We start from the raw sequence: 16,223 nt of genomic DNA on the forward strand, positions 1-16,223 counted from the left end.
CTTGTTTGAATGCAGTTTTCCCCCTCCGCGCGAAGCGTGGAAAATTCGATGTTTTATTGATTATTAGAGAAAGAAGTCGATTTGTTGTACCGTTCTCGACTCTTTATCCTTGTTTGAATTGCATCCCCCCGCGCGAAGCGCGGAAGCTTTGACGTTTCATTAAATTATTAGAAAAAAAGAAGACGATTCATTGTACCATTCTCGACTCTTAATCCTTGTTTGAATGCAGTTTTCCCCCTCCGCGCGAAGCGTGGAAAATTCGATGTTTTATTGATTATTAGAGAAAGAAGACGATTTGTTGTACCGTTCTCGACTCTTTATCCTTGTCTGAATTGCATCCCCCCGCGCGAAGCGCGGAAGCTTTGACGTTTCATTAAATTATTAGAAAAAAAGAAGACGATTCATTGTACCATTCTCGACTCTCAATCCTTGTCTGAATTCATTCGCCGCCCTCCCGAGTGAAGCGCGAAAGCTTTGACATTTCATGAAATTATTAGAGAAAGAAGATGATTCGTTGTACCGTTCTCGACTTGTCTGATCTTAAAAAAACGTTTCTTTGTCTGCTTCTTTTTCGTCCTATGTCCTCTTACTGCCCTTACCGCCCCTGGCTACGCGCCTGCTTTAAAGGGAAAATGAAACAATCATGATTGTGATAGCACACAATTAGGTTAGTAGAAATTAAATTACACCAACCATGGATAAACCACGACTGGGAGCGTCATAAATATCATAGTTTTGTGTCATCGGGCGAGGGTCGGGGCGTAGCGACCAAGCGAGATTTTGCAATGTTGAATGCTGAAATTATGGATTCTAGAAAATCCCTAAGCCCAATATGTACGTTCTTTCCGCTATATTTCTTTCTAGCGATATTTATAAATCTCCTGGGGATGTGTCCCCCTATCAGGCCCAGGATTACCGCCCCTGTCCATGATTACTACCAACATGAGTTCAAATACAAGCACAAGCGAGTTGGTATGAGCTGAATCCAAATGAAGGGCAAAATAAGAGTTGTGAAGCGGCCCTACCGTTCTCTAAATTTGACTGTTGAGTATAACGCTTCGATTTAAAAGACATATAAAATATTGTGCCCTTATCAAATTTCTCACTAAAGAATGATGACCTTTGAAGGGCTCTTTTTAACGTTTAACTTTGAATCCGCAGCTCGAGATTCTATGCGGCCGGCCCGGCCCCCTCTATTCAATAACGTTTGCCAAGGCCTTCTGGGATGACCCCAAATCTCCCGATTATAGTTTTCCCTTGTTCGTCGTTACTGTCACTTAGCACCATTTTCTTGTCTGTCCACCTTTCTCACCCGACTCCCCCCCCCCCTCCACCCACTCAGTAGTACGCGATTGTATGTCCCCTCTCTTTGAAAGCACCCCTCTATCTCCGGTGTGTAAAGTCAGTACTGGCCGGATTTGTGTGTATTACGGGCCGGACTTTGTTGGGTGAAAAGTAACCCTTTACCGGGGATTTCGGGAACACAAATTCGGTTCCTCCGACCCCGGAGGGGGAGGGGGGAGGGGGAGGGGGCTTTCTTCTTTTCTTTTCTCCTTTTTTCTTTCTCTCTCTCTCTCTCTGTTTCTTTTCTCTTCTTTCCTTTTCTTTTCTCTTCTCCTTTCTTTTCTCTTCTTCTTTTTTCTTCTCTTCTCCGTTTTTTCTTCTCTTTTCCTTTTTTCCCCTCTTTTTTTCTTCCTCTTTTTCCCTTTTTTTGCGCCGCCAATAGGGGGGGGGGGGGCGCGGCCGTTTCGCCCCCACCCCTCTGGATCCGCCACTGTAAGAACACATGTGAATTCATGACGCACATTTTGTACATGTGATGCAAAAAAATTGTACGAAATATACATGAATATCAAAATAAAGTATATGTTGTATATTCATAATGGTTCCGTTATTTTAGTTGAAAATGATTGATAACAATTAGTGACTGCTTTCTACATTGTATCATCTAAGAATATTTGTTTAATCAACCAGGGCCAGATCCAGGGTCGGACGTGGGAGGCGCACGCACCCTCTTTCCTTCCGAAAAAGTAAGGGTATAGAGATAGAGGGAGAGAGACTAAAACAGAAGAAAAAACAAAAACAAAGGGAGAGCCAAGATTCATAGTCGAACCGTAACCTGATTAGTGTTTGTCGACATGATGTTACTGGGTGTTGTTTCTTGTCTTTGATTGGTCAGTGGTGGCTGTTACGATTTACAAATCCCACCCTCTGTTCTCAAAGGGGAATGAATAGTGTTGTGGTCAAGGGGGAAGACATCTTTTCACTAAATATTTCAACAGTTCACCGTATTTTGCAGTGCAAATATTTCCCATGTGCCATGTCATATAAAAAGAAATGCCTTTTATTTTTGATTGCTGGAAAAAAATGGACTAAACACGTAATTCCCTAAGCAAATGGAATGGGAGCTCCCCCTTTCTCCGACGCATGCCCCCCCCCCCCCTTCGAAAATAGATGTTCAAACTTCGCCATTGCTGAACTTGTCATTTTTATTTATTTTTCGGTGAAATGCAGGAAAAAAGCTCAGAAATGTTCACATAAATTTTCATTTTAGGCATTCAGAATTGCCTCAGAATGTACCATAAAGAGCATCTTAAGGTAATTCCCAATTTTATACATTTCACCCCCCTCCCTTTGGAAAATCCTGGATCCGCCCCTTTCAAGTACGTGACATTGACGTCATTATTTTGATAGAATTCAATGGAATTTTCCATGTGGTATTCCCCAGCCATTGGCTCTTATATTCCTTACGAATATGGACTTTGTCTTGTAAAATAGGTTGCGATTCTCTTTATTGTCTACATGCATGATTAGCGTATTATAACTGTACCAAATATATGCGGTGTGATTCAGGGGCGGATCCAGCCGGCGGCAATAGGGGGGAGGGGTCCAGTTTTTGAGGAAAAAGTTTGCGCCGACTTAGCCGGCTGGTGAATGAGCGGGGGGGGGGGGGGAGGCTGGAGATGAGGACCACTTATTATACTTTTTTGGGGGGACCCTCTGTTTTGTTTCTAAAAAGGGTCTAAATTACGTTGCTATCCTATTTTTTAAAAACCGTTTTGGAGGGCTAGGGGGGGGGGGGGGGCGGGCCGGTAGAATCGGCCCGTGGATCCGCGCCTGGTGTGATTAAAACGTGACGCTCCTGTGTTTGGTTTTGAGTTGTTTAGTTTGTTTTTACTTAAATTGGCTTATTCTCATTTCATTTTATATTAAACGGACAAAAAATTTACATTGATAACGAATAGGATGGGAGGTAACTCATAGAGCTATAAATCATAAATGTTAGTACATCACATGGTATGTTGATTGAAAGTAATTACAAAGATCAGGATAAACAGAAACGATGAAATATTTCTTTAAAAAAACAACAATGGCTGCGATTACACCGCATGGTCCCTGGGTACAGAAAACAGGGTTGACTATTTCGCAACGAGGTAAGGGGGGTAGAGGAATATTGCTTCTCCATGTTGCAACTACTGTTCTAGTTTTGTTGTTGACAGCAGTGGTTGCGACAGAACACAGTACTTACTGCGCTTGCGTACATCTACTGAGCAGCCTACTTATCGGTCTTCAAGCCACTCATTTAAACTTTGTTGATTTCGATGATGATTTCAAGGTTTTCAACATAATGATATAAACCATATTATTTATATTTAGTTGCGTAAGGAGTCTGACATGTCAGACAGCATGATATACATGGAACACAAATAAAATTTGAAAATTCTCTTGATCACTGATGAAAAATAAAAGCATAGAGTCCTAAAAAAATAGACTACCCTCCCGCTTCGTCACTGCTAGCTGAGCTACAGATAAAGTCATCAGTGACAGACCACATCTTTTCATTCCAACTGTTGAACGGCGAGAAGAAAGGAATATGGAAGAGAAAGACGAATTACCTGGTCGCATAGTGCGAATCGACAGAGGTTTTGCGAATATTTCGGTATCAGGTCGGGCCGGGAATACTCGCCTCGATACGTCGGCTGCTCGCCGTAGCACGGGTACGTACATTGCCGATCTCCGTGATATTTTAGAAATCAATACTTGGCTTAAGGTTCGAGTTGTTCCAATGTCCGAGGAGGCCCTGTCAAAGATTCCTGAACGCTTTCGAAATGCGGCGAGGAGAAATTCTCAATGGGAAGTGAAGTTTGTCAGGAAAGACATTGAACCAGCGCCGCAATTAAGTCAGTTCAACGTTCCCGAGAGGTATTTTACAGACACCGGCAGCTTTAGTGGTGTGCCACGAGAGGCTGTCGGCCGGATCATCTCAGCACTTCTGCAGATCACAACCATGCTCAACAACTTACGACTTCAGAAGCTCCTGCCTCTCGTAAAATCACATTTCAAAGTCAAAGAAATCCCTGAAATCGGCCGTTATTTAGCGACAGAAGGGGATCTGGAAAGATTCATCCTGAATTGTCCTCAATATTTCACGATTTCATTAAGCGTTGTGAAGCGCTGTTGTGGGTTTAGCGAGGAAGTTTTCAATTCAGCCCTTACCAAGAAGGCCCTAGAGATACAACTTCCAATGAAGAGAAGACAGACTGCTGCTGCATCTGCTGCTGGTGACCCTGTTGATTTCAAAGGTAACTGATAATTTTTGTTTATTATGATTTTTTTTTTAAACGATAGGAATACTTTTCTTTAGACAAGGCCCCGTGCTTTATTTCTTAATCTATATTCATTTTATTATGCGCGTATATAATAGTGATTTATCTTTCATAATTTTGTATAAATTTATGTTTTCCCTCATATAGTTATAAGGACGGCATTTTTTCAGTGATGTAATTGGTTAATATATTTTACCTACTCAAAAAAAAAATGATCAAACCAATGAAAATTGAGACTTATACTTTTGTAAAGCTATTATTAAAGGATTGCTCATTTGACTCGACTTTTGACTTAAGCCGTCCATACCATCACTGGGATGTATGATGGCTTCTGTTTCACTATGGCTTGCCACACCTTCCTGTCTTCTGTTAGCCTAGTGGCTTTAGTCAGGGAGTCAACTTGTCTGTTTTTGCAGTCTGCCTTGATGCAGTCTGTCCATCTCTTTTACATGTTCACATTTCACAATTCGTAATAAAAACAGACTTCTTTACACTGTCACCCATAAAGTCTTATATTTTTTACCACTCGTCATGAAGTGATTGTGACAATAATCAAGGTCCGTATAAATTGTTCGGGCACACACAAAATACACACTATATTCAAATATTTAAGGGAGCAAACAACTCTCTCAGACGACAATAATTAACATAAAAATAACAATTACCACTGGATAAAATATCAACGGAGTCGTCTCAAGGGAGTATAAAACTAACCTCGAGGTTAATCTCGTCACGGTCAAAAATGCACAAATATAATAAATCGTTCAAAAACAACATTAATCAATCATAAAAAATCAAGCACAAAAAGGATCGTTAATATTTCAGCAAAGCGTTCAAGATGAATTAATCGAATCAAATGACGATGGCGACGATGATGAATTGAAAACGATAGATTAAAAGTACTATTCTCACTGCACGGTGTCGAATAACAAGCGATGTCAACCAGTGGCGGATCAAGGGGGGGGGGCCGGGGGGCCCGGCCCCCCCTCCCCTGGGAAAAAAAGAAGGAAAAAAGGAAGGGGAAAAAAAAGGACAAAAAAAAGGAAGAAAAAAAAAAAAAAAAAAAAAGAAGGAAAAAAAAAAGGAGGGAAAAAAAGGAGGAAAAAAGAGAGAGAGAGAAGGGAAAGAAGGGAAAGAGGAGAGAAAGGGAAAGAAAAAAGAGAAATAAGAAAGGTAGGGGAGATCAGTTGCGATTTTTCCGCCAACAAAGTGTAAATTGGGGGGGGGGGGGCACTGGCGTATTGATCGGGGAGGGGGCTCGGGGGAAAGAAAATTAAAACGTGGGTTATTTCTAATTCCATAACGGTGGTATACATAATAATGCCGAAATGAAATAATTTTCCTAGATTTTTCCTCATTCTTTAGTAAATTATACTTTTTTATACGTTTGTAAATTAACAGCCAGGCAAGAAATATGCTTCTTGAGAGGCCTATTATCAAGGCCCGTGGACCGGCGGGGATCGGGAGCCTCCAGCTCCCCCCCCCCCCAATTTTTTTTTGGAAAAGCATTTTGAAGAGAAATAGAAAGAAAGAGAGCAAGAAAGAAAAAATAGTTAACTAACAGTGTCAAAACAAAATAAGGTATCAAAAATTGCTCATCTGACCGTAATTAAACGCCTAAAACCCCTGAGCTTCCGGGGGCTCTGCCCCCGGGTCCCAACCTAGGGCTCTTGGGCAGGCCCCTTGATACTCATCTGACCGAAATTTAGTGCCTAGAACCCTTGATCTTCTGGGGGCTCCGCCCGCTGGACCCCACGCCAATCAGTGTCCTGCCAGTGTCACAAATAAAGTATAAAATATGATCATCTGACCGTAATCAAATTCCTAAACCCCTGAGCTTCCGGGGGCTCTGCCCCCTGGACCCCACTGGATGCTAATCTGACGGTAATGTAATGCCTAAAACCCCTGAGCTTCTTGGGGCTCCGCCCGCTGGACCTCACGCCAATCAGTGTCCTGCCAGTGTCACAAATAAGGTATAAAAATATGTTCATCTGGCCGTAATCAAATGCCTGAAACCCCCGAGATTCAGGGGGCGGAAAAGGTATCAAAAGATGTTCATCTGACCGCAGGCGCGTAGCCAGGGGGCAGTAGGGGCGCCCCCCCCCCCAAAAAAAAAAAACGCCGGCCAAAAAAAGAGAGGGGAGAAAAGGAAGAGGACGTATAAAGAAATAGGAGCAGACAAAAAAAAAAAAAATTGAAATTCAGATAATGATTTAATGAAACGTAAAAGCTTCCGCGCTTCGCGCGGTAGGGGGAAAACTGTATTTAGACAAGGATTAAGAGTCGAGAACGGTACAACGAATCGTCTTCTTTCTCTAATAATTTAATGAAACGTAATAATGTCCGCGCTTCGCGTGCGCGGATGGCAGGGGGGGGGGGAAACTGAATTCAGACGAGGATTAAGAGTCAAAAACGGTACAACAAATCGTCTTCTTTCTCTAATGATTAAATGAAACGTAAAAGCTTCCGAGCTTTGCGCGGGAGTGGGAAAACTGTATTTAGACAAGAAGGCGCGTACGCGGGGGGGGGGGGGGGGGGGTTCGGGGTTGAACCCCCCTTCAGTTTTTTTTATGTGTGTATCTTGGAGCAACCCCCCCCCCCCTTTGTGATTTTTTTTTTTTTAATTTAAAAAAAAAAAAAATTATGCCAATGGCTGACCTAAAAAAGGTGACCTCACCCCCCCAACGGAACAACATGTCAAATTTTCAAATTTCGAGACCAAAACCCCCCCAAAAAATTCCTCTTATCCCCCCCCCCCCCGCTTATTTAGCGGCTGGCTGAGTCGTTGTGATTTTTTTGGGGGGACCAAAAAAAAAAGGTGGCCCCCCCCCTAAGAAATCCTGGATCCGCGCCTGATGTCAACGATGTGAACAAGAGTCAGAAATAAATCTTGAACAAATGCAAGGCGTTTGGTAAGCAAGTCCACCGGTAATGGTCCGGGGACGTAGTCGTTTGATCCTCGTTGGATAAAAAATTGACCGGCACGGTTAACTAAACATGCAGTAGCAACCTGCATGTACCGATATAAAAATGCCCACTGATTTCCACATGGAAAATCAGAGCGAAGCCCCAACCACTACGTACTGCAGCGTGATTGGTTGAATTATAATTTGAAATACGCGTATACAGCAACATTCAATTTTAAATGAGGTTTTATTTAAGACTTGTCAACAAAGTCCAAAGACTAAAAATGCAAGTTTATATCAAACATACAATCATATAAAAAAGCATTCAAAAACATATATATATGTATATATAAAGAAAACATAGAAAATGGGAAACATGTATACAAATGAATAAATTTTTACATCAAAACAGTATAAAAACATGACAGTATGCGCGCTATACATAAAAATGAAAAGTCTACGTCATAATAGAATATAATTTTTGTTTTTTAAACAGATGCCGAGGGGTGATAGCAGGATGTAACGTCCCACAGAGCCTATAAAAACAAATATGCCTCGAATATTAACATCTTTTATATACCGAATTCACACAAAAACCCGCAAAGAATTCTTACTTTATCCAGGGAAATGTCCCTGCCTTATCCTTTTCTTGAGTAATGACTGGTTAAAACATCACAGAAAATCTGAGACACTGTCTGCAAATCTCTGCTGGAAACTTGCCTGAATGTTACAATAATTCGGGAATCGCACACAAACTGTACTGTATTTTTTATCCGCGCTGGCACAAATAAACTGTTTACACGTTAACCAAGGGGATCTCACCAAAATCTTTTAAAAGACTATTGACTGGTAGGTGGGCATGCGGGCATCTTTAAAAAAAACTATTGACCGGTAGGCGGGCATGGCTAAAATCACGACTACAATTTCGACCAATCAGATGGCTAGATTTCTAAAGAGAGGCATATAAAACAAGTTAGAACACGGTCTGCTAAGCCAGAAAGCGGATCGGAGTGAAGTACCACGCAAGGGAAATTAATTCTCCCTAGCCGCCATCTTGAAAATGGGATAACAATTCATATCAAACATGTACAAATCAATGCATAAACTCGTAAAACTTTATCTTACATGCAATAGTTAAAAATCGTGACATTTGGTTACTACAATACCATCATAGTATTATAATATTCTTATCAATGTACTCATTACTACTACAACTATACTACTACTCTTGGCATTAGTGTTCATACAAAACTTCTACTTTCATTCCTTGTAGATGTGCTCAGTCAAACCGAAATCATCGATTCTGTGGGGGCCTGTAATCGAGTTCTTGATCCGATCCTTGACCAGTCTAGAAGAGAGACTGTGGTCATTGGACTCGACTGTGAAGGTGTCAAATTAGGTAAGTGAATTAATGTAGGTCATGCATCAGTGATAGTTTGTATTAAATAGCAGTTTGACATGGAAGCAAGTTACACATGATGCGTCATTTTATTGACTGGCTTAAGCCCCTTTCACACCGGGCCATACGTATAGTTGCGTATAGTGTTGCGTACCAACAACGCCAAACGTACGCTGTCCTACGCTGGCCTACGTAACTTTACGCTGATTGACGAGTGGTACGCGAGATGGACGCAAAAAATTAAACATGATTAATTTTGTTCGCGTACTTTCGGCGTAGACACTAGACGCAAAGCGTACGCATTTTCTACGCAAGTCTACACAATACAACGCAACACTACGCTACTATACGCCATGCATACGTGATAGTAAGCTACCCTACGCCAATCCGACGTAGCAGTAAAAGCGTATAAATTAATCAAGGCGTCCTAGATCCTATTTGCGCACACAATAAGAAACCATGCGCAACTGTAATGTACGTACCCGTTACGCCAGGACTACGTAAACGTACGCAACCCTAATCCTGGTATACGCAATCGTATACGCCATAGGTACGCGTTGCCTATACACAGGGTATGTAAACATACGCAATCGTACGCCAGCCTACGCATATCCTACGCAGGTACTTAGCACCATTTTTTTCCTCATGAATACGCAGCCTAATTTAGGCGTACTTGGTACGCCACACTACGCAATTTTACGCAGATCCTATGGGAAAGGAGCTTTAGTCTTAATTTGACGGGCAAAAAGACACCGTAAAGAAGTGAATGCTAAATGATAGCCATCATTGCTTTGAACAGTACGTTTAAAGGGCAAACAACTTTAAACTTGCTAAAAGAAAGCAGAAAATCAAAGAAGCAGCTGACTGGTCAAAGTGTGGACGAAATCGGACCAAGAAAATAAGACAGTTATGAATTTTTGAAAATTATGATCACTTTACGTATCATGCGTATGGATCATTTGAATTGGCTGAATTAGCAATGTGACTGTAATATAGTCCCGGACAAATTTCCCATTTGTTCAAACACACAAAATGATCAAAGTACATTTTTTTCGTCAAAATGTATGATTCGGGAGGGTCTTTACTTTTCAGAGGTTCTATAAAAGTATAATAATGTACTATCCATAATATATTTTGAGTAGTGCCCCAAGGAAAAAGACACTCGGGAGAACATATTTTGTACACGACAAACGGGATAAGATTGTCTATTGACCTAGGTCCATGCTGTGATTACATCATATTCCACTAACAAAATTGCCAATTTGAGGTTCGTATAGCTATAGTGATGTCATATTTAAAACACTTATAACCCTCATATTATTAGTCAGAATTATTTTATTTTTTGCCATACTCTTTCTCCTATCAAATTCAAATTGTTCCATTCAATCATTTTAAATTTCTATAAAGATAAATTGTGTGCAGAAATAGTTGCAGAACAGTTAAAAAACAAAATTGTACAGACAATCTTCAAATGAGAAAAGGTGCGTACAGTACACTGTGATTAAGTTTTTGTAGAATTTAGCTTATTGAAAAGTTGTAATGATTGCCGTTTAAAGATCACCAACTCCAATTAATATGTGATAAAATGCGTCTCTGCGTAGTTGTGGTACGGGCAGTGGCGTACGCAGGATTTTTGCAAGGGGGGGGGGGGGGGTTATTTATTTTTTTAATCGCGCCGAAAATTTCGCAACGACTCAGCCAGCCGCTGAATAAGCGGGGGGGGGGGGGGGGGGTAAGGACAGCTTTTTTGGTCACCCATGACCACAAATTTTTAAAAAAAAATTTTTAATAAAGGGGGGGGGGGGGTTCCTTCAAGACACACCCCAAAAAAAGGTAAAGGGGGGTTCAACCCCCCTCCCCCCTGCGTACGCGCCTGGGTATGGGTATACCAAATACCTATACGTAAAGGGCCCGTATAGGGCATCTTACGGGTACCGTGCGGGATTCGGGTTGCCGCCGGGTAGGGACAATCATACGGGGCCCGGTTTATATGTGACCTAGGCAATAGCAAGGGTTGCTGTCTAATGTCTTAATCACACCAGACCAACACCAGGGGGGGAGGGGCATCAACTAAAAATTGATCTCGATTTAAACAAAAATAAATAAATAAAGGCCAAATCAATTTTAGGTTAAAAGTGATGCTTTTATTCGTTAAATCAATTCCAAGCTAAAATTGATTTTGATTAATTTTGAAATATATTTGTATGGCTTGTTGAAACATCCCCTGAAGTCCATATCTCGATAATTATGTTGTGTACAGGGACAGCGAACGGATGCCTGACTCTTGTTCAGATCTCAACGTGGGACGGAAAAGCATTCCTCTTTGATGCATTCAAGAACCCTCAGCTTCTCAAAGGAAACTCTAGTCTCAAGAAGATACTAGAACATAACAACATTCTGAAGGTAGACTTGTGTGATTATAAGATTAACAACTTGATTGTTACAATGGAATGATTTGAATTTAGAGAAAAATAGCTGCCCCACAGCATTGCCTAATTTTCAGAATGGCTGTCAGTCCAAAAGCAGTCTTAAAAACAAGACTATTTGCCTCAATGGTAAAACCTAATGTTTTGAATGTGTATTGATATATATATATATATATATAACTTCCCTCTTTCCTTTAGTATATTGCACATAAACTTAATATCCTCATACAATGCAAAGTCTGTAAAAGGTAGACAATCATGTTATGCATGGTTGAAACGGAAATCAAGGGTTATGTGACATCTAACATCAAGCAAAAATCTACCTGCTTTATAGAATAATATAAATAGTGCTAATGCTGTTTGCTAACTGTTTTTGTGATACTTAGCCTAAAATTTACTAAACCCTTATCATAATTGATGTTCCCTGCATAAAACTTAATTTATACTATTTATTTCAGGTGATCCATGATTGTAAAAGTGACACATACTCCCTGTATCATGGGTTTGGTGTAAAACTCAAGAACGTGTTTGATACGTCGGTAAGCTAACATCTTTGTTATCTCCAATTAAAACTAACTGCATTCATCCATGATGTAATAATGCATTTCATACATTCAGTCATTCAGACCGGGGGGGGGGGGGGGAGGGGTACTCACATATTAGGACATACGGGGGTGTGGCGCTCTAATGGGTGAATTTTTTCACAACAAATCCCTAAACATGGGTCCCACCAATAACAAAAATACCATTACAAATGGGTTCTTTTTTCAAAAGGGTCCGTTTTTGGGCAAACACCCGAAAGAACACCCGAAAATTGTGGAAAATGGGTCTTTTTTCGAGAAAAATTCCCCTTAATAATGGGTAGGGGTTTCGAGGTTTGAGCGGCACACCCCCGTCTAAACCAAATCTGAGTACCCCCCCCCCTCCCCCTGGGCATTCAGATGATACATTTTATTTTATTATTGATATGATCTAAATTTATGTAACGTGCCAAATCCAATTTGCAACTCATTGTTATCCAATTTTGGAACTTTAAAAAGTCAATGTGATGTGAAAGTAAAGCATTTCAAGAAGTGGTTAAAATGTATGTATTTGTTATATTTTCATCAAGATTGCGATGCGCACAATAATGGAGCAACTGAACAGGAATCGATCCTACCAAGTCGGTTTCAAAACTCTTTGTGAGCTTCTCGGAGAGGGCGCATCTCACAAAGACGATGCGTTTGTGAAGAAGATGCTTGAGACGCCAGATTTCTGGAAGAGTCGACCATTAAAAGAAGAGATGATCTACTACGCTGCATCTGATGCATTGTGTTTGGTTCCCAGCGTCTACCTGAAAATCAACGGGTATGTTAACATAAAAATTACTCGCTCACTTGGCAAACAACTTACTATAAAAATTAATGGTTTCTTTCAATATTTCGTCTTGTTTTTCAATAATTCTTTTCCGTTGTCTGTCTTTAACTGATTTATGTTTTTCTGCTGGCTCTCTTTTCTAAACTGAGAAAATATTCCTTCTTTCTCCCTCTTTAAATTCTACTTTATATATATATTTCTAGCTCTTCTTTTATGACTCTTCATTCGCTTTCATTATCATCATTTCCACTTTGGTTATCAATTTGTTTTTGTAGCACATTAAGCTTCATTTTTTAAAACCCTTTTCTATTTTTTGGATCTGCAACGACACGTTATGTGTATAATATATGTGTAAATCCACGTATCTTTATTTCAAAAGTTCCCATATCTGTAGGGGGCTCATACTTTGAGAATTGATTGAACTAATAACATCACAAATATTGTTATAACAGTCATCAGACAGAACACGACTGTTCAACGTCCAGTAACCTGAACCCTTTTGAACAGACTTTGTTTTGATTTTTAGAGAATATTTCGTTGTGATCAGCTCTTACAACTCTCCCTAAATAACTGTTATCGACCAGCCAATATTCTAATCTTGAATCAAGTTTGAGATATTTATTTCTCCAGGTAAACTGAATAGTATTAACAATCATTTTCCTCCAGATATCACACAATTCGTATTTCTTTTAACAATCATTCGTATTTCTTTTAACAATCTACTAAAATGTAGCGGTTTCTTGTAATAGGAACGGTTTGTTCCCTAAACGTTTAGAGTGTCTTTCTTGACGTCCAGTGCACAGTTCCAGTCTCCTGTCATTACTAAGTTAGATTTTTCATTTTTTACACAAGAATTTAATACGAATGTATTCAGATTTTTTTGAAAAAACGTTCTATTTGCTTTCTCTCAGTTGGTGCATATATATGTACCATTGTCAATGAAATAGTTCCCATTTTAACTTTCAATAAAACCTTTCTTCCATCATCACTCGGCTCTATATTAGTTACATCTATGTTTAGGCCTAGGCGTTCTTAAAATAACAATATTATGATGTCTTCAGTGCAACAACTGTCGCTGAAGGAGAATTTGTTCTTAGTGGATAGATTTATGATGTAGAAACACTAGTGGATTTTTATCCTAGGAGCATTTTAACATGTTCCTTTAGTATTTCTCACTTTTCCTTCCTTATCCATCCTTATTTCTCTTGCGCTTTAATAGAAACATTGTATTAAGCGCATTATAAATGTAATGTATTATTATTATTATTATTTTCGTAAGGTTGCTATGCGAGAGCTATTAGTTATCAGACACCCATTAAAATAATAAATTTGTATTTTTGTAATAATAAATATTAAAAAATCCAGATAAGCCATATTTCAATTTCAGAGGTGGCCACTAAGAAATATGTTACTGTAATTGCATTTTACTGTCGGCTTTACAGAATGCTGACACCGCGTTGGCGAGACCTGTTCACGTGGTCTTGCAATAATGCCATGGAAAACATGCAGAGACGCGGTTACCAAGGCAACTGACAGATGACATCAGAAATCAGACCAAGCTCTTTCAAAAGCCAACCACCGTGGAGCTCCTTTTCTTAAAAACCGGAGAATTAATATCGAAGACGACGACAGCGACAATATTTTCTTCTAAATATCATCACGCTCAAAAACGTGTTATTTTATACATTAATTTTACTATCATTATCATTTATAAAGGGCCTCTTTACAGAGCTGTAAACACTTTTCGTCGCATGATTAGCTTGTTTTGATAGCAGATTGAACTCATTACCAATATTGAGGAAATGGGTATAGCATCATCATCACTGCAGTGTCATGAAGATCTTAATTGTGATGATGGAGATTTATAGCATGTAAATGGTACCCTATTTTTCTTTTAAGAATATCAATTGTTCACAACCCACACTTTAAACCGGCATTCTCATCTGCTGAAATAACTGATTTTTGAGGAATTAATTTATTAAGAATTCAATGTAAATCGAATGGTAAGTCCATATTTATATAATATTTAATTTGATTTTTTTTTTGGGGGGGGGGGGGGGAGTCTAGGAATACGATTAATTTTCGAAATTGTAATCATTATTGGCAAATTTGTGCATTTAATTGTAATGATCTATTTTGAATATGTTTTCAATAATTCCATGCATCAAATATATGACAAAGGCCTAGTGACCTACACAATTCCTAATTTTTGTGCAATATATTGTTTTTATTTCCATAACAATATTAAATACACAAATATGGAGAGTAGTAGTAGTTCAACTCTCCTTCCATGCCTTCAATGCCTACAGTGTAAGAAGATAATATTAGCTTATTATATCACTTTACTCTTTAATGGTTGTAATCTCAATCAAAGGGATAATCAGGACAGCCCATGCATTAGTATAGCATCAAGTTATTTTATTCAGTTTATGCACATGAAGAAACAGGAACAAACTCTCAAAAAGTAATCATCACGCGAGTGGACTGTGATTTCAAATTAGAAACTGGATGGCTGCAAAATAAATACAATTTATTGGTATTTCCGCTGTCTCAACGATATATAAATCATCAGGATAAGAATTACGTGATGGTTTTTAGATTAAAAACTATACATGTATTTAATGTTATAAGGCAAAAAAATACAAATAATATTAATATACCAGAGGCCAGAACAACCAAACGAAATTATGTAGACAGTTCTTTATGGAATGATCTCCCACTGTCGTCGAAGTCATGCACATCTTGCTTCAAGAAAGCACCTAAAAGTAACTTTTAAATTAGTAAAATATAATAAACTGCGACGTTTTTTTATATTTGACTTTCTCAATGCATTTTTTACAATTGTATTATAGTTTGCTATTAGCTTTACTACATGTAACATTCCAAATGTGTACCTAAACAGTATTGTTTTTGTTTTTTCTGGTTCCTTCCATACTTTTATGTTATGGTATAGAATTGTTTATACCTATTGTTATGTGTTTATTATTGGAAAATAAATTTCATGTTCATGTTCATTTTTGAATTATGAGCAACGTATACATGAAAATAGGCTTTTGTGGTAGTCGCCGTGATAATTTTTAGCTGATTTTCCTGAACATAAGAACACGTGTTTAGTTTGGTAAATACTTATTAGTCAAGCAATGAATTATTATACTGAATACTGTATATTACTGGGACTATTTTAAGAGAGTAAAATATAATAAACTACTACGTCTTTGATTTTTCCCTTTTTCAATACATTTTTACAATTGTAATATAGTTTCGTTTGTTATTAGCTTTACTACATGTAACACTTCAAAAAATACATCTGTATAATTGTAACCAGATATTGTTTAGTCTCAATGATAATTGTATGTAATACTGTACATGTAGAATTTGATACAGTGAGAGAAACTCTCCTTATCACGTATATTTCTGTAGGGGTAGAGTAAAATGTTATTATAAAGGCACCATTAAATTTTAATGTTCCCTTTAAATTTTCAATACTATTATGAAATCTCAGATATTTAGCTTAGAAGTGCAATATAAT

General features: G+C 38.7%; 1 protein-coding gene across 1 annotated transcript; it reads left to right on the forward strand.

Moving 5' to 3' along the window:
• The first annotated feature begins 3,815 nt into the window (after nucleotides 1–3,815).
• LOC105444622 lies at nucleotides 3,816–14,744 on the forward strand. Its single transcript, XM_030997709.1, has 6 exons — nucleotides 3,816–4,583; nucleotides 8,787–8,912; nucleotides 11,173–11,315; nucleotides 11,797–11,877; nucleotides 12,450–12,685; nucleotides 14,137–14,744. The coding sequence occupies exons 1-6, from the start codon at nucleotides 3,875–3,877 to the stop codon at nucleotides 14,225–14,227; spliced, it is 1,386 nt and encodes a 461-aa protein (XP_030853569.1). The 5' UTR covers nucleotides 3,816–3,874; the 3' UTR covers nucleotides 14,228–14,744.
• The last annotated feature ends 1,479 nt before the right edge of the window (nucleotides 14,745–16,223 follow it).

The sequence above is a fragment of the Strongylocentrotus purpuratus genome, unplaced genomic scaffold (assembly GCF_000002235.5).
Source record: "Strongylocentrotus purpuratus isolate Spur 01 unplaced genomic scaffold, Spur_5.0 spur5_scaffold_4, whole genome shotgun sequence".
NCBI classification, from domain to species: domain Eukaryota; kingdom Metazoa; phylum Echinodermata; class Echinoidea; order Camarodonta; family Strongylocentrotidae; genus Strongylocentrotus; species Strongylocentrotus purpuratus.